Raw genomic sequence first — 19598 nt, forward strand, 5'->3', positions numbered from 1 at the left:
TCACTCACACACATTTCTTTCAATATCCCCTATATTATAATCTGCATTTTAAAATGTTTCACATTATGTGCATTTCCCACATCCTCCCCCTTAAAGATTTATTTATTATGTATACAGTAGTATGTCTGCAGATATGCCTGCAAGCCAGAAAAGGGCACCAGAATGGTTGTGAGCTGCCACGTGGTTGCTGGGGATAAACTCAACCTTTGGAAGAGCAATCAGTACTCTTAAATGCCACCTCTCCAGGCCCCTCACATTTTCTTTTCAGTTAGACAAAACTACTTGGTTTCCATATATGAGGCACTCCAAAAATCTTGCCAAGATAAAAAAAAAAAAAACATTATATTCACACTCTAGCCCTAATGGTGCATTACTTGATAACCAAGAGTTCTAAAACTTTCATTCTTAACCTAGTAGTTTAGAGGACCAGAAATCAGCTCCCAGTTGATCTCTCATGTAACAAGATGGTATCCAAGAAATGCCTGAAACTACAAACCTAAGGGATCTGATACAATCTTCCAGAATGCATTCTCACGAATGTACATGCTCATTAATGCACACACAGATAAATATTTAAAAGAAAACATTAAATAAATATTTAAAAGATATATTGCCTCCATTTGTATTGACTAAATACTATTAAGCTTTCTTTCAACAAGCACTCTTTTTTTTTTTTTTCAGACTCTGTAGGCTAAGCTGGCCTCCAACTCACAGAAATCTACCTATGTCTGTCTCCTAAGTGCTGGTATTATCAGCCTGGGCCAAGCCAAATACACTCTTTACTGAACTAACTATAATATAATATTAGCTGTCTTTTCTTCCTTTCTTTCTCTTTATTTATTTATTTATTTATTTATTTATTTATTTATTGTGCATACAACATTTCGCCTCCATGTGTGCCCACACGCCAGAAGAGGGCACCAGATTTCATTAGAGATGGTTGTGAGCCACCATGTGGTTGCTGGGAATTGAACTCACGACCTCTGGAAGGGCAGCCTGTGCTCTTAACCACCGAGCCCCATCTCTCCAGCCTAAGCTGCCTTTTCTTTATAGTTGAAATTAGAATCAACAATGTCATATTCTCACGATAGATATTACTCTAAAATTTAGGGTTTTTTTTGTTTTTAAAATTTTTAACTTGGCTACGCTAAGAAAATCTTTTTTATTTTTCAGAAGAGGGTCTCACCTAATGCAGCTCTGGCTGTCCCGGAACCCAATATTTAGACCAGGCTGACCTTGAATTCATAAAGATCTGCCTCAGTCTCCTGAATGCTGGAATTAAAGGAATGCACCACTACATCTAGCTTTAAGTACATTTTAAATGTATCAGAATCCTCGCTGAGACTACTGTAATGGTTGCAAGATATACAGATATCCTGAAATATAACTGAAATCCAAAAAGAACTGTTTGTTTTGTTTTTTAGTTTTTAAGAGATTTACTTTTTTTTTTTTTGATTTTTCGAGACAGGGTTTCTCCGTAGCTTTTGGTTCCAAATAAATGGGTATTTTTACCTTTATGTATACTCAGAGAGTCCATGAAAGCCAGAAAAGAGTACTAGATTCCCTAGAACTGATGCTACATTTGTGAGATGCTATGTAGGTACTGGGAACTGAACCCAGGTACTCTGGAGGAATATGCAGTGCTCTTAACTGCTGAGCGATCTCTCCAGCCTGAGGACACGTAATTTTATCATAACATATTTCTAAGTTATTTTAATTTATATACATGAAACTAGTTATCAAAAGTATACCAATGAAGTTGGTATACTTCTGTACAAGAATACAAATACACATGCACACACAGCCCCTCAAAACGTTCAGTGAGAAGTAAAAGAGTAGTTACTCCTGAAATAAGTAAACCCTGTTACCTGAAGGTTTCTGTTGGTGAGGGATCCGTCAAGTGTTGTTGCCAGCTCTATTGCTCGCTTCTGACTAGAAGAATCTAAATAATATACCATTTTGGCAGCTAAATGTAAGAAAAAAAAAATGAGGTGTCTTAGTTTAGGGACCTTGAACAGAGTCTCAGCATCTACTCATTCAGATATAAAATAGAAGGTATGCTCAAGCAGCTACATGTTATAGCCATGTGAGACACTGTTATTATAACAATACCCTGAGAGGGTTGAATTGTCTAAATTAGGAGAAAGGATTTTTTAAAATTATTTATTTATTATTTATACAGTGTTCTGTCTGCATGCCAGAAGAGGGTATCAGATCAAATTACAGATGGTTGTGAGCCACCATATGGTTGCTGGGAATTGAACTCAGGACCTCTGGAAGAGCAGCCAGTGCTCTTAACCTCTGAGCCTCCTCTCCAGCCCATAGGAGAAAGGATTAAGGTATGTAAGAGATCCATGGATGTTAGTAAACTATGCATAATCAAAACATGGAGCAATGCAAATACTCTAATACTTGTCTTGGTGTAATGAGATTATGAATTATTTTCCAACTAAAATAAATAGCGAAGGGAAATGGTTCAATAATTTCATGTGGGAAAGACAGCGAGAAAAATGGCAATGAGACGAAAAGCATGAGACAAAGCTTGCATTCAGCTTTCCACAACAGTATACAAAGCTCTAGGACTTAGCCAGGTTTACTTTGTGTTGTCTGAGGCAGACATCACTGCATAGCTCTGGCCTAGAACTTGCTAGGTAGACTAGGCAGGCCATGAATACACAGAGATCCATTTGCCTCTATCTCCAGTGTACTGTGAATTAATAGTATGTGCCAACAGTTGTAAAAGCACACTAATAAAACCCAGACTTTGGTTCATGGTGACTGATTCTTCTTGATTCAAACTTTCTGAAATATAAGGTGGTTTTCAGGTGTTTAGCTTACCGAGCCCGATAAGTACATTAGCATAAAAAAAAATCAAAATCACATTAAGTGAACTTTATAATCACAACAATGGAAGCATGAGAAGAGTACAAGCTCTGCCTACACAGTATTGTAATAAGACACTTAAATCCACTCTGGGGTGGATGGGTACTCGAGATAAAACCCATTTAATTCAGTTGTACTTCTGGGTGGCACACGCCTTTAGTCCCAGCACTTGAAGGCAGAAGCAGGCAGATCTCTGTGAATTAGAGGCCAGCCTTGTCTACATAGTGAATTCCAGGTCAGGCAGGTATACACAGTGAAACCTTACCCTTACCCACAAAATCAGTTGTACTTATTAGTAGAAAACAATGCATCTTGTTTTACTCTAACAATTCTGTTTCACAAAATATAGTGAACATTCCCATTTTGAGCAAAATACAAACCCTACCTTAACAGTGACTCATTACAGCACTGAAGTTGTTCAGGAAGGCTACAAGAAAGATACTAGACGGACCAAATTCAGTGATTACCTGATAATCTATGTGGCAATGAATCAGAATTCCTTTTCAGAAAAGTTTCATTAAAATTCTTTGGATTTGTTGCTCCAAAAAGACGATTCATTTCTTGCTTTAATACTGTTCTAACCGTTTCAGGTAAGTCTTTACTTTCACACACTGTTGGATGAATTAAAAAGACAGTTAGATACTCTGATAAAGCTTATAATAGTTCGTTGTCCTCTACACCCAAGGAGCCTTTACTAGTTAAAGCAAAATGAAATATGACCAACTTCACTGACCTTTTTCTTCAAGAACTGTGGGAAGAGCTATTCACTATAAAATAAACTTGAAAGAGGGTGAGAAGTAGTCTAGAAGATACCTTAAGGAAAAGCTACTGTGTGTCAAAACTGTATATAATTGGCAGTAAATAAATTATACTTATTATTTCACTATACGTCTGAAAACAGTAGATTTTCTCAGTAAAAAACTCTGCTGGTCAATCTTAAACTTTTACTACAGCTAAACATTTATGTAACCAACATATATCCCATATCCTTGACATATGCAATATACGCTGACCTTAAAAATGACTTTGAGCTGATGCTTAGAATATTTTTATTTTTATTATTTGCTTTTACTTATGTATGTGTATATCATGTGTACTTGATTTAGGCAATGAAGGCCAAAAAATCGCACTGGATGGCCCAGAGCTGGAGTTAAGAGGTATTAGTCTAATGTGGGTCCTGCAAATCAAATCCAAGTCCTCTGGAGCAGCAGCAAAATCTGAGCCAGTGAGCCATCCTCCAGCCCCACACTCATTACTAGTCAAATTTGTGCAGTATGGGAATAAAACCTTACCAGAATTAAAGAGGCGGATCATGCATTCATGAAGCCAGGGATGACTAGAATCAATAGCAAATGCCCGTTTTACTGATTGTAGCATCAAAAGAAACTTTTCTATAAAAAAAAAAAAAAGATATTATGTTGATAATGCGATAAAGTAAGCTGTCTTTCCTGGAAGGGCCAAGGATCTTAGAAACACAAAAAGTGAATTTAGAGTCAATAACATCCTTTGAAGCAAACACTTTCCTTCTAATTGTCTACAAGTCAGTTATGTTCATATATGCCATTCTTCAAGTGATTCCACAAAACAGAACTTATACGACAGTCTGTGATATAGGAACTAGTATCATATAAACTGAGAAACAAAATTTCAAACCATTTCAGTTCTAGCTTCCTTTTATTAAAACAAAAACATGTTCCATTACTTAGAAAAACTCTTTATCTCTTTTCCTGTGTTCTGTGGCACAAAGTTCCCTTTCCACCTGACTATTCCAATCCAGCTCTGACTCCTCTGTCACCTCTGGATGCATTTACCCAGTCTATGTTTTCTAATTGTGCTACACTATCCCTATTCCCATCTGCTTACCTTTCCCAAGTCTCAGCGGTGCCTCCACCTGTTAAACAGAAACTTACACTGAGTCTTCTTGATCGTCACCTCTTTGTGGAGACTTCCTTAAATTTGGTATCATGCTTCAAAGTATAAAACCTTAAGTTCTTCTCAAACAATTCCTTTCCCATGGCTCCCAAACTCATAGGATCTCACTATGTTTTGGCTGGCCTAGAACTCATGAGCCTCCTGCTGAGATTACATGAGCAGTTGCTACACTGGACTAAGAATTGTATTGACTGAATGATTTTGAATGTGCTTGTGAAGGTCAGAGAATTGTGGGAGTCAGTTTTCCTGCTGAGATTACATGAGCAGTTGCTACACTGGACTAAGAATTGTATTGACTGAATGATTTTGAATGTGCTTGTGAAGGTCAGAGAATTGTGGGAGTCAGTTTTCTCCTTTTTCTCAATAACTGGGTTCTGGGGTAGGAACTCAACTGTCCAGCCTGGGGGTACCTGATCCTGGCCCTGTAAGATTAATTTTTAAAAAGAACTAGGTTAGCCAAGTATGGTGTGTACCCTTAAGCCCAGCACTCAAGAAGCAAAGGAGTCACGACCGCTATGAGTTTCAAGCCAGCCCTGGCTCATAGTGAAACCATATCTATTCCCATCTAAAAAAAGGGTGTTAGCGGTCAAAAATGTAAAAATTACTGATTAAAAAAACTTATTTTCGGGGCTGGAGAGATGGCTCAGCAGTTAAGAGCATTGCATGCTCTTCCAAAGGACCTGAGTTCGATTCCCAGCAACCACATGGTGGCTCACAACCATCTGTAATGAGGTCTGGTGCCCACTTCTAGCCTGTAGGCATATATGCAAACAGAATATTGTATCCATAATAAATAAATAAATATTTTAAAAAAACTTATTTTCAAAGTTTTAACTGTGAAGAATATAGTTAAGATAAATTTTAAGTACTTAAAAAAATCTATCAAGAAACAATTGCTATCATTTGATCTATTTCTTCCTAGCCATTTCTGTACTATATATAAATATATTAATATATAAATATTTTAATAGCTGGGCATGCTGAAACACACCCATGATCCCAGTCTCAGGAAGCAAAGGCAGGAAAATTTGTTGCCAAATTCAAGTCTAAACTGATCTAAATACTAAGTTCCAGGCCAGCCAGGATAAACACAGGGATGTGTCTCAAAAAACAAATAATCAATCAATTAATACTAAGTTTTGCATCCCATTTCAAAATAAAAGTTACATTACAGTCTCTGTATTGTCCATGCGGGCCTTGAACTAATGGGCCACAACTCTCCTCCCTCAACTCCCAGGAGCTGGGACTATCTCATCCTAGCTTCATGAGCCCTAGTCTGATCTTACTAATAAACAGCTTCTTTTCACTTCAATTCATACTACCGTTAATAAACTTTTCCAATGATCTGAATTACGTAAATTCTTAACTATGAAATCGTGTGTGTCTGTGTGTTTGTGTGTACACATTAACATTCAAACTGTGAAAGACAAGGCCATTCTCCTGGCCCCTCCAAAAATTCTGACACTAACACTGTTGACACTTTCTAGCGTTTTTAGTGGATAATCTTTCCTTCAGAATCATGAACTATCCATTAAGACAGAGTTCAGAGATTAGTTTCCATTTATAACATCAATTCTTTTTTAAGATTTATTATTTATTTATTATGTATACAACATTCTGCCTCCATGCATGCCCGCAGGCCAGAAGAGGGCGCCAGATCTCAGTACAGATGGTTGTGAACCACCAAGTGGTTGCTGGGAATTGAACTCAGGCTGGAAGAGCAGCCAGTGCTCTTAATCACTGAGCCCTATGACATCAATTATTAACAGCTAAAAGTTATCTGATATTTAACTGTGTTACCCACTATTCTAAGCTTTACATTTATATTAAGTATTTTTATGTACAAATTTCTAAATTCTTTCCTCAAATTATACATGAGGTAATTACTATCTCTAACTTAAAGCTAGGTGTGTATATACTGTTGGGCTCTTGGTTGTCTAAGAGGACAAACACATCACTCTATTTCCTCACAAACTTCTGTGCGTAGCATGCATTTCTATGAGCAATTTACATTGGCAACTGCCAAAAAATGCAACAGTGGTGGGTGACACTAACCCTACGAAATGTCGTGATCAGTTGTAGAAGGGCCACTGTACCCTAATATCCTACCTTTCCTAAAGTAAATCTCAAAGGCAAAAAGATGAGTTTCTATCTTGTTCTTCACCAAATTCTTCAGCGGTGTTAAGAACTTAATAGCTTCTTCCAATGGAGTTTCAACCTAACAAAATAAAAGACATTATACAAAAGGAAGTAAGATTCTGGAAAAATATAAACTTAATTTAAACTCCTGTTTTCTTTTTCCAAAAGTAAAAAAAAAGAAAAAAAAAATAGAAAAAAAGCACTTACCAGTTACCCAAATATACACTGTCAAATCTTAACCTCCTATAAGCTATACAAAAGCAATTTTCAACTTTAGAACTTTAATTATTTTTAAAATTTTTATGTATATTGGTGTTGTCTGCATGTGTGCCTGTGCATCACATGTGTGCAATGACCTTAGAGGCCTGAAGAGTCTGAGATGCCCTGATACTGGAGTTAAGACTGCTGTACGCCATGAAATGGGTACCAGTCCTCTAGAAGGGCAGTTTTAAAATGACTGACTAGGTGCTAGAGAGATGGCTCAGTAATTAGAGCACTTGTTCTAGCAGAGGATTCAGGATTGGATCCCAGCACTCACATGGGTGATGTGGGATATTCTTCTGTGTATGTGTTGCTTTTATTGACAAATGAATAAAGCTGCTTTGGCCTATGGCAGGGCAGAATACAGTCAAACTGGAAGAAGAGAGAGAAGGCAGAGTCAAGCAAACGTCATGTACCTGCCAAAGGAGAAAGATGTAGCCAGAACCTTTCCAAGTAAGCCACAACCTCGTGGTGATACACAGATTAATAGAAATGGGTTAATTTAAGATATAAGAGCTAGCTAGGAATATGACTAAGCTATTGGTCAAGCAATGCTGTAATTTATATAATTCCTGTCTGATTATTCAGGGCATGAGCAGCCACGAAACCTAAGAGCAGCCTCCATCTATACACATGCTAAACTCCAGATCTAGGGGATCCAACATTCTTTTCTTACCTCTGCTGGCACCAGGCACGCCTGTGGTGCATAGACATACACACAAGAAAAATACTCATACACATAAAATAAAATAAATCTAAAAGAAATGATTTACTCCTGTAGAAGAAAACTACAGTTTGATGGTCCTTGGAAAGTATAAAGAGAAACATGAGCAGTACATGAAGAACTCACGAATACAGATTACCACCTCATACTAAGGGAGACAGAAAGATATACTCCTATACAGTATGTCTATATTTGAATTATATGACTATAATTCAAAGCAATTTATAAATTTGAAGATTGTATGCTGGGTATGATGGCTCATGCTTGTAATCCTAGCACTTGAGTTTAGGAAGGAAGATTGCCACAAGCTTGAAATAGCCTGGGTGGGAGTGAGCCCCTGCTCAAAAAATAAAGGAGCTTTCACCAAAACTTCAGATTGGTCAGGCAGTGGTGGCACATGCCTTTAATCCCAGCACTCGGGAGGTAGAGGCAGGCGGATCTCTGAGTTTCAGGCCAATCTGGTCTACCGGAGCTAGTTCCAGGACAGGCTCCAAAGCTACAGAGAAACCCTGTCTCAAAAAGACCAAACTTCAGATTTAGCCTTAGCTGACTGAGTACCAAACTTATTAACTAAACCCACACCATTTTCCATTTCTTGATGGGTTGGATTACTGATGATTTAATGTTTTTTCTATGTTATCTTGAGTTGATTAACACTAATTTCTGATACACACACACACACACACGGCACTTTAGGCTATTTACCCAGATTTGGCAGCAATTTCTAAAGTAGCCTTCAAGTTACAACTAATAATCATGGCTTGATGTAATCTGACCTTGCCACTACCAGATACAGGGGAATGCTACTGTATAAGGGCATCTTTGAGAAGATAGGGGGTCTTATGTTCCTAGCAGGTAATAATACTATGAAGTGAGGAACAATCTGTGAGAACAGTTCCTTTTACTATGTCTCTCTCAACAATGCATATACAAACACTAGGTTCTGAACCTCTACAACCCTAGTTCTAATAATCATTAGCCCACATTGTGACATTGGGCACAAAAAAACAACACTGCAGTCAAGACTCAGGAAACCTTCCAAAGGTGGCCTGGCATAGCAGTTCTGTTTTGCAGAGAGCTCAGAAACCACTGTTCTCTCCCAGTAGTTACAAACTGTAAAAACATTCAATATTCCCATATGAGAGCCAAACTATACTGCTCTTTCTTATACCACTACTGCTAAGAGAAGTCTAAGAGAAGGTACTGACTACATGTCCTATATAATTCTAAATGTATTCTCCAACTCTCCCTTTCATATACTAATTATCTTACATAAGGCAGCAAAAAAAAGATTTCAGATTTCAAATGATTAGTGATACTAAAACATGCTTATTCTATCCACGTAACACAACGAGTTACACAATTACTACCCCTACAGACTAGGATTCCTATGATCAAAAGATAGGTTACTAACCAAAATAACTCAAGTGATTTTAAGTAGATAGGTTTGGGCTCAATGGTTAAAATCCACATATCAGAGTCTGGTTTTTAAAAAATAAAGACTTTAAAAAAATTTTTTTCAGATAGGGTCTTTGTTAAGTAGCTAGGAGAGCCTAACTTTCTACAAATTGTCCTTTAACCTCTACAAGCACAGCCACACACACACATATGTACATACATATCTGCCAAAAGCCTGCCGTGAACTCACTCACTTGTGCTAAGCACGATAATAAAGTACCTTGGCTAGTTTCTCTGGGATAAGTTCTTCTTTGGGGCCTCCAATTTCCTCGTCGTCATCATCCTTTTTCTTTTTCTGATTTCTCTGCTGCTTTTCTTTCTCTGCATTTTTTTTCTCTTCTTCTATCTGAGCTTTCTTTTGAGCTCTTCTTTGTTTATTACGTAGTTTCTTTAACTCTTTGTCAGACATGTTTGCTGTAGGAAATAATGTTAATAGAATTATAAACATATTAACCAAGTAAGTCATTGCAACTACCGTAGACACTTTCAATGTTATGTGATGGGTGTGGGTGTGTGGTGGTTTAAATAAGAATGGCGCCCACACGCACATACAATTGAATGCGTAATCATCAGACTGGCACATCTGAGAAGGATTAGAGGGTAAGGCCATATTGCAAGGATGGGGGGATTTTTGAGGTTTCAAATCCCCATGTCAGGACTAGCACTCCTCCTCCCTCCCTCTTCCTTTCTCTCTCTCTCTGTTTGCTTCCCAAGAATCAGGATATAGCTCTCAACTACTCCACCTACCAGGCCTGCCATGCCTACAAACATACTCCCCACCATGATGGTAATAAACTGAAATTGGAACTAAGCTCCCTTAAATGTTTCTCTTATAATACTTATCTTGGTCAGTGTCTTTTTACTGGGGAGTAATGTCCCGCTGACCTGAAACCAGAGAGAAAGCAAGAAACCTCTCCTAGCCATGAAACCCCACTGCAGTTAGCATCCAGCCTTTAATCCACCCTTTGTGTTACAGATACCTTTTGCTGCCCTATGGGAATCTTGTCTGAGAGTTTCCCAAGGATACAAAGCTAATGCAAAACTTGGTTAAGAGGAAATTCATAAAATTGTGGCTCCTCTGAATCAAGTATTTGCACATGGCATTGTATTTTTGGAAGCTTCATTCAGTTTGTTTTGAGATATGGCAATCTACTAGCTAAAGTGTAAACACAGGGAAAAATAAAAAAGCGAAAGAGCTAGAAAAGGTGCTTCAGTTCATAGAGCCCCCTGCAGAAGCAGACTCAAGTGTCTGAGTCTTCATTTCACACACCTGCCTAAACCCACACACCAGCGCCATGTTATGACATTTCACAGCAATGAAACAATGACTAAGAGGATATATTGTCTGTTATGTGTACTGTGTGTATAACTGGTGCCCTTAGGTCAGAAGAGAGCATTGTAGCCCCTAAAACAGGAGTGGGCATAGGAAGCAATCTCTTTTGCAGGAGTAGCAAGTGTTCTTAACTGCTGAGCTATCTCACCAGGCTCTAATGTTTACCCCACAAGACTTTAGTTATTTAACTATTTAAAGTATATGTATGTGGAGAGGACTGGGTACAAATAAAACAATAACCTATAAAGGCCAAAAGACGATATCAGATCCCTGGAGCCAGAGATATGGGCAACTGTGAGCCACTCAACATGGGTGCTGGGAACCAAACTTGAATCCTCTCCAAGAACAGCACATGATCTTAACCATTAACCACTCTCTGCTCCTAACTGGTTTTTATTTATTGTAAGCCAACTTTGTGTACAGTAATACTGTTTACATATTAAAAAAAACACTCTAATAGAATGTTCTAACATAATTTTTTCGGTTGTTGGTTTTTTTTTGTTTTTTTTTTTTGAGCAGAACATAGTGGCACCTTCCTGTAATTCTAGCACCTGGACGGTAGAAGAAGCAAGCAATCTTTATAAATTCAAGACTAGCCTGGTCTAGACAGTGAGTCAGGCTAGCAAGGGCTTTAGAGTAAGAAAAGATAGGAAAATAGGAAGGAAGAGGTGGAAAGAGAAAAAAGAAGCCTTGAGGAAGGGCAGGCTAAAGTGAAGAAAGTAGGAAACATCAATAGTGAAACAAAACATATCAAATAAACTAAGAGACCCAGCTAAAGTGATTTTCAAATCAAAGCACTGAGTGTAACATCTGCTTCTTGTTGTAATAAAAATGCAAGAGAAAGAATCTAAAGTAGCAGGGAGCTGAAACAAAAGCAAACATGGACATTAAAATCCAGAACGCAGAGACCATTCAGTGAAGAAAACAACAAAAAGGAGATGCTAAAGTGGTAAAGGTGTATGTGGACTCTAGTAACAAAATACTCAAACTCAAGAGATTCACCTGCCTGTCTCCCAAGTGCTGGGATTAAAGGTGTGTGCCACCACTCACTATCCAACTAGACTCATATTTTTACTAGAAGACAGTGAAATCATTCCTTTGCAAATAAATGCTATTATGTTTATGTTGTTGTTTTTTCCTTTTCTCCAAACAGTCTCCCTTTGCAGCCTATTTAGTGAGATCCAGGATAGCCAGGAATACCGAGTGAGATCCTATCTCAAAAGGAAAAAAACAATAAAAAATCATGTTGATATGTGTAAACCTTGTTATGCCCAGATCCGTGAAGTCCCCCCAAAACCAACAAGGAGACCAAGTCCCGTACGTAAAAGCGAAGAGCCTTTATTTTATACAAGTTTGCAAACTCGGTCTCTCCGTGTCACACAGGAAAACCCTGTCTCGAAAAGACAAAACAATCTTTTTTTTTCTTTCTTAATGACAGGTTTTCATTCTATAGCCCGGACTGACCTTGAACTCACCACAACTTTCTTGGATTACAGGTGTGAACCATTTTTCCTGAGAAATTTTTCTAGTTTAACTCTAAGCTGTATTTTAATGTTCAAAATAAGTATATTTTTTACTGGGTCAATTACAAATTTCTACTAAAGAAGAAGCAAGTAAGGTAGCTCAGTGGGTAAGGACACTTGCTGCCACATCTTACAGCCTACGTTAGATTCTTGAAACTCACATGGTGGAAAGACAGAACTGATGCTCGCACAAATGCATGCATCAAATAAATATAACTAGATTTTCTTTTTAAAGGAGTACCAAGTTATACTAAAGAGTCAACACTAATGGAGTTTGCACACTAATTATATGGCTAGGAATTATGGTATTATAGTTAGCTGAGTGAATACGATATTAAATGTGAAACTTAGGTAATTCAACCTCATTAGATAAACATTTAATTAAAATTAAGCCCCTGGCTGGGAAAGTAACTCAGTAATAGAATACCTAGTAAGGAAAAAGCACTGGATTGGATCCTTAGTAGCCCCTGAAACAAACCTCTCCGAATCAAAACCAAACACCAAAGGTCTCATTTATTTTGGAAACATAAAGTGGTATTTTCCTTAGACAAATTTACAAAATACCCATCATTTTTTAGTCTTGGATAAAAACCTCACACCAAGATATACAATAAAATCGATGGGGGTGGGGGAAACTACATTATTCACGAACATAAGTACCTACAAACACAAGGAGCAATAATGATAAATCTTACAATGTTATACCTGTATCAGCCTCGTGCTCTTTATTCTCATCTGTAAGAGGGTTGTCATGAAGCTTCAAATAGATCTCAATAGCAATTCTTGCTGCTTTGAAGTAAAATGGATGCTGCCGAAGTACATCTTCTAGTTTTAATAAGTCCACATATGATCTAAGAGTAATCTTCCTCATACAGTATGTATGAAAATCAAACTGGTCATCGGTGATTTCTATAAAATGCTAACAAAATTATCTTTTTATTATCATACTGGAGTATAACATTGTCTAAGAAAACAATAAAAGCAAAACCTTGGAATTACTTATTTCAATAGAATTAAAAATTAATAAAAATAAAAAAATAATCATTTGATATAGTTTGCATATAAAAACATATACTTGGCAGGGGTTGGAGAAATAATTCAGTGGTTAAGAATACTAGCTGCTCTTGCAGAGTACCCAGATTCAATTCCCAACAGGCATATGGTGGCTCAAAATTGTCTTTAAACCCAGTTCCAGAGGCTCCAACTCCCTCACACAGGCATACATGAAGACCAAACACCAATGAACATAAAATGAAAAATAAGAAAATCATTTTTAAAAATACAGTTGGCTCCCACCTAGCAAAGAACATACAAGAGGAACTGAATAATTTAATGAAAGGGGATAATAATGCTTCGACTATGCTCTTTCTTCCTTAATTATACTCAGTAAAACTATTCTGACAAACTGCCCACTAACTAGTATATATGATGATGCTAGTTGGCACATATATTATAGTAGTTTTATTTAGAAAACTTATGGCAGGGATTACAGCACATAGTATTAGTAATTTGCTGAGGCTCTAAATCTGAACTCTATCTATGTAGATTGCAGCTTATATGTAAATAAAAAATTAAGTAGCCAATAAGTCAAGAAATCAGCAACCTCATAATTCAACCAAGCACTAATAGTCTACATTTGGCATTATAAATGTAAACTTAATCATAGAACTTATATTTATCTATAAAACCACACACACAAACAGTAGCCATAGGAATGAATCTAGAATGAAGTAACAGAAAAGTCATTTTTATTTGGGATGGTGTTCAGATAGGGTCTTATGTAGCCCACGCTGACCTCAAACACACATTGATAGATAGTAGGCCTTGAACTCCAGATATTCCTGTCTCTCTCTACCTCCCAAGTGCTGGGATTATAGCACATATTACCACACCTGGGTTGAAAAACAATAATTTTGTAAGAAAATTATTAGCTGCACTGCATACAGAAGCAAAGGGGGAAAGTTTTAAAGATCAAATCTTTATCAAGGGTAGATGGTATGAACTAAAAACACAATGAACAGGACTGGGAAATCAATTAGTTTTTATGTATTAGGGAATAAGCAGAAGCAATTCAAACGTTCAAATGCATTAAAACCATCATCATGACACAAGTTTCCTAAACATTTTGGAAAGGATTCTTAAATAAAAGATAATCAAAGGATGGCTAGAAACACAGTGCATAATATTTTCATTTTTAAAACCTGAAATATGTTATTGGTCATTCTAAAATCACATGCTGTGAATTATAAATGGGGGGTGGTAGTGTATGAAAGGCTTCAAGACCTAACCAAACAAAAGGAGAGGTTCACATTTGTAAAATACTTACTCTCTCAATTTCATGACATTTCTTAAGTGCTTCACCAAACTTGTTCATTGCTTTGTATGCCTGGGCACACTCTGTCTGGAACCACATGCACTGCATTTCATTCAGGTTCTCTACTGCTGATGTTCCTTCCTGATGAAAATCACATAGTGATTCCAGACAATCCCCACCAAATACATTACGTTATCATAATATTTAAAAAGGAATAATGGCCAACTGATCAAATTTCTGAAATAATTTTCTGAGTCAGGGTTTCTCTGTGTAACAGTCCTGGCTTCACTAGAACTCACTCTGTAGACCAGGCTGGCCCCAAATTCAGAGATCTGCCTGCCTCTGCCTCCTGAGTGCCAAGATTAAAGGTGTGTGCCACTACCACGTGGCTTAAGTTCTCTTTCTATGCATTAGAGATAATTTTGCAAGTGGCTCCACAAAAGGTTTATAATAACTGGCTGTCAGGGATGAACATAATAACATCATACAGCAGATAAGTAATAAAAATATTAGCCCCCCCCCCAACAGACCCTAAGTAAGACATTCTCAACATTAATCATTACAAGCCAGTATTTTTGTTTGGTTTGGTTTTTCAAGACATGGTTTCACTTTGTAACTCTGTCCTGAACCTCACTCTGCAGACCAGTCTGGCCTCAAATTCGAGATCCATCTGCCTCAGCCTCCTGAGTGCTGGGACTAAAGGTGTGTGGCACCACATCTGGCTTTTTTCTTTTGGCTCTTTAAAAGTGTTCCTCTGAATAACCATGACTGTCTTGGAACTCCCTTTGTAGACTAGATTGGCCTCAAACTCAGAGATCTGCATATCTCTGCTTCCAGAATGTTGGGCCTAAAGGTTTATGTAACTACAACCAGCTACAAACCAGTTTTAAAACTAATTTGGACAGGTAGTGGTGGCACACGCCTTTAATCCCCACACTCGGGAGTCAAAGGCAGGCGGATCTCTGTGAGTTCAAGACCAGCATGGTCTACAAGAGCTAGTTCCAGGACAGGCTCCAAAGCTATAGAGAAACCCTGTCTCGAAAAACAAAAACAAAACAAAACAAAACAAAAAAAAAAAAAAAACAATTTGTCCCAACAATATGAAAAGAAAATCTTTTATCCAATGTTTCTATTCTTTCTCTAATACAGTAATTTAATATATGGAAAACTGTGAAACTGACAACAAACTTTGGGGGCTGGAAAAATGGCTCAGTCAGTTAAGAGGAACTAAGTGGTCTTCTAGACCATCTCTAACTCTAGTTCAAGGAAATGCAATGCCTACTTCTGGCCTCAGTGAGCACCAGGCAAGCACAAGGCTCATAGATAAACAGGCCAGTAAAACATAAAACACATAAAAGAACTGACTTTGGAAGAGAGAAAAGTAAAAGTACAAAGTCAACATTGTCTTACGTTCCAGAACATTAGTCATACAAACCCTTGTAAACTTGGAGCACATTTCTTCAGCCTCTTTAATCAGATTGGCTTTTAACATGTATTTTGCACACTTGGAATTAATAAATCTGTCTGCTGTGTCCAGGGCCTGGGCTTCATCCATCCACCTGGCAGCTTCTTTAATATTCCCAGCATGCTTGAAAGTACAAAAACAAAATTAACCAGTAAATATGATAATTGTACTAGGTTAAGAAGTTTGCGACCTATAAATAATTAAAATAAATAAAGTAAAGACAGGCATTCTTCTGACTCAAGACCTGGACTTGGATCCCAGCACCCATGTAAAACAGAGAGTTGTGGTAGCTTGAATCTCTAATTCTAATTCTGGAAGAGGTCAATACAAAGATTCTTGGACATCACCAGCCAGTTAGCCTCGCAGAACAGGCAAGCCCCAGGTCACAAAGAAATTAATGGACATCCCCTACTATTCTAATCATAACTCATTTAGCTAATACTCTGGTAAAGCCACAAAACTGAGTAAAACTTGACTTTAAAACATTTGGGTTAGGTAGCAAACAAGAAAGATGGCTCACTCAGCAGGTAAACAGAAACTGCCGCCAAGCCCGATGACCTGTTCAAACCTTTCTACCCATATGATAGAAATAGAAAACTTGCATAAGTTGTCCTCTGACATACACACATATGCTGCATCCATCAAAATGAATAAATATAATTTTAGAAATGTTTTTAAAGTTCTGGGACACAGAATAGTGCTGTGCACACTGGTAATCCCAGAACTTTGGAGGCTGAGGCAGAAGTCTCACTTTTGAGGCCAGCCTAGACTACAAAGACCAAGCTTCAAAGAAAATAAAAGGCAGTAATTAAAAAAAAAAAAAAGCCCTTGCAGGTGGGTGCAAGTTAGTGTTAATGTCTATATAGTATGTATGAAGCTTTAGATTCAATATCCAGTACAGTAAAGGGGGATTGCTTTGAAATACTATTTAATTCCACTATTTTCTTACTAAATAATTACTGGTTTACAATAACATCTTTAAAAGATCTGATTATGGATATACTGGCAAATAAGATAGAGATGAGGCAACTGTAAGATGTCAGAACTTGTAACAGGAGATCCATAGCTCAGGGACTGAGTCAAGAAATGGTAACATGTACTATCAAAATAAATTAACATCAGATGCTTACATGTGAACATACTTAACTGTTAGCAGAAACACACGTTACAGTGATAATGTGAGCTCGAATCTGAGTGTGCATGCTTGTGTGTACATACATACTCTTACCTATTGTTTGTATAGTTAGTTAGACAAATGACCAAATACACATAACCATGACAAATCCAAGAACAAATCAGCCTGATAATTCTCACAGAATGATATTTTATTTATTCTATCTAGAAGCTGTAAAATAACAAAAATAATGACTAATATCATTACCTTACAAAAAAAGGCAAGTAAAAGTTTTTACCTTATATATTTTAGCTTTTACAAGAAAGAGTTCTATCAATGTTGGCGTACTTTCAATAGCAGTATTTATGTATTCCAGAGCAATAGATGGCTGACCAATTTTATCATAATGCTGCGCCAAATAGTACTGGACCCAAAGTAACGTGGTTGGGGGTTCCTCCTTTCCATCATCTTGAAAGGGAAAAATGAAAGAAAAATCAAGATTAGCTATCGCAAACATTAAGAGAAGAATATCCACTCCCCTATATTGGTCCCTCCATTGATAAGGAAAGTAGTTTTAAAGTAGCTTATATATGTATCTAGATATAATCTACAGCTAAGCACATTAAGACCTAGCAAAGCATGTTTTCTATTCTGTATCTTATGCACTCCTTAGCATAATACCTTGCGCATAGTAAGATTTTAAAAAGAAAAGTCTAACTGCCTGATTAATTTTCTAAGTAATATACTAACCCACATATATATTGTTGACGTGGACATTTTTATTTTTGGTGACATTTTCAGGTCTTAATATTATGCTGAATATGTAAAAATTACTATAGAAACTGAATAAAAGCTATTTCCAAAGAAAGACAAAATATTTCTTCTGTATTCTACTACAAGATGTAATTTTTAAAGATGTAATTTTAACATAATATGTGAAAGTTAAACACAGAATTCACACACCAAAAATTCTGTACTTAAATATAAATTTCTATAACCTGAAAACTGTAATTGATTTCAAACTCTATTTGCTTATTATTTTCCTAATAAAAATAGAGTGGCTCAGTGGAAAATAATAGGAGTGGAACTCACCAACTCCCCATCTGATAGATCTGCAACACAAGTGCTGCATATTCATGGGCATGTCATTGAGCCTCTTCCACATTTGTAAAATATGTAGAAAAATGCTGATAACCAAAGGAATATCATGACAATTAACCAATGAAACCACGGTATGCCTTTTTAAAAGTACTGCTAAAATTTAATCTGAGCCTAGAAACAACGGCCAGCTTACTAGCAATGTGCACCCCAGGTCCCACGGTGGGCTATTCCACTATTGAAGCCAGAACTCTGTGGGGAAAATGATTCCAGATCTTCAGTGGCAGTGCACAAGGTAAGTGCTCAAGCTCTTGTCAGCGAGTAAGTTATCACCTACCACCACAGCGTGTGAAAGATGGAGCCACGTATAATTAAATAAATAAATACCAGACATGCTTAATATAAATTATTTTCTTTTAAACACTTATTATAGTGATTTGTTGAAAGTGTGTATGCCTGGGTGTGTGCCTGCCCCAGTGTACACGGAGAGGTCAGAGGACAACTTACTCCAGTAAGTTCAGTGCTGTTACCATGTGCAATCCGAGACTAAACTCAGAAATCATCAGGTCCTGAACTCTTATTTTTTAAAATAAAACTACTTGCCAAGTAGGAGGATGCAAAGAACCAGTGTAATCTTTTGAAAACTGGTAAAGAACCAAAGTACAGCATAAGAGAGAAAAAAAATTGTTTTTCTCCATACAAGCTGAAACTTTTGGAAATCAAGTAATAAGTGAAATAAAATTTAGCTTTTAAAATAAAAGTATTTGCCTACTGATAGAAGAAAATCATTTTGGCTCACTCAGCTTAGAAAGGGGGGAAGACACATAGAGGGAAAGGGAGAGAAAGGGGAGGGAAAGATGGGGAGATCCAAATAATCAACCTTCATCAAACCATTAGCTAGAGAGTTCTGGAGCAACAGACATGTTTCTCTAGCTGGCCTACTGGGCAGAAAAGACATTAGCTGTATACATGTGCTACTGACCAGCATCTGATCTATACTGTAACTAAAGAATTAGATCAGCGATCTCAAGCTGTGGGGTCACTACCCCCTTGGGGGTCAAATGATCCTTTTACAAGGGTTGCCTAAGACCTTTAAGAAACAGAGATATTTAATCATAACTCATAACAGTAGCATAATTATACTTACAAAAAGTAGCAACAAAATATTTTTAAGGACTGATCAGGATCAACACAACAGAGAAACTATATTAAAGGGTCACAGCATTAGGAGGGTTAAGAATTAATGAACCAGACTTTCTATGTGGCCAATGGAGAAGACAATCCACTTCTACACCGAACTACCAATTTAAAAAAATTTCTAAGGGCAGAAAAATAATATATATAATATATATCC

The 19598-nt window shown here is 37.1% G+C and overlaps 1 protein-coding gene across 1 annotated transcript in view; it reads right to left on the reverse strand.

Annotated features, from left to right (window-relative positions):
• Naa15 (N-alpha-acetyltransferase 15, NatA auxiliary subunit) overlaps nucleotides 1–19598 on the reverse strand; it is a 70289-nt gene that overhangs the window by 3811 nt on the left and 46880 nt on the right. The window contains exons 11-19 of the mRNA XM_041659053.1: nucleotides 17445–17614; nucleotides 16003–16155; nucleotides 14580–14708; nucleotides 12959–13172; nucleotides 9618–9811; nucleotides 6925–7033; nucleotides 4176–4274; nucleotides 3351–3494; nucleotides 1869–1966 (exon numbers count right to left, since the gene is read on the reverse strand). Of these exons, the coding sequence (XP_041514987.1) occupies nucleotides 1869–1966; nucleotides 3351–3494; nucleotides 4176–4274; nucleotides 6925–7033; nucleotides 9618–9811; nucleotides 12959–13172; nucleotides 14580–14708; nucleotides 16003–16155; nucleotides 17445–17614 (1310 nt within the window). The remainder of the gene's footprint in view (nucleotides 1–1868; nucleotides 1967–3350; nucleotides 3495–4175; nucleotides 4275–6924; nucleotides 7034–9617; nucleotides 9812–12958; nucleotides 13173–14579; nucleotides 14709–16002; nucleotides 16156–17444; nucleotides 17615–19598) is intronic.

Source organism: Microtus oregoni, unplaced genomic scaffold (assembly GCF_018167655.1).
Source record: "Microtus oregoni isolate MIOR12 unplaced genomic scaffold, Mior012 000010F_ref0000083, whole genome shotgun sequence".
NCBI classification, from domain to species: domain Eukaryota; kingdom Metazoa; phylum Chordata; class Mammalia; order Rodentia; family Cricetidae; genus Microtus; species Microtus oregoni.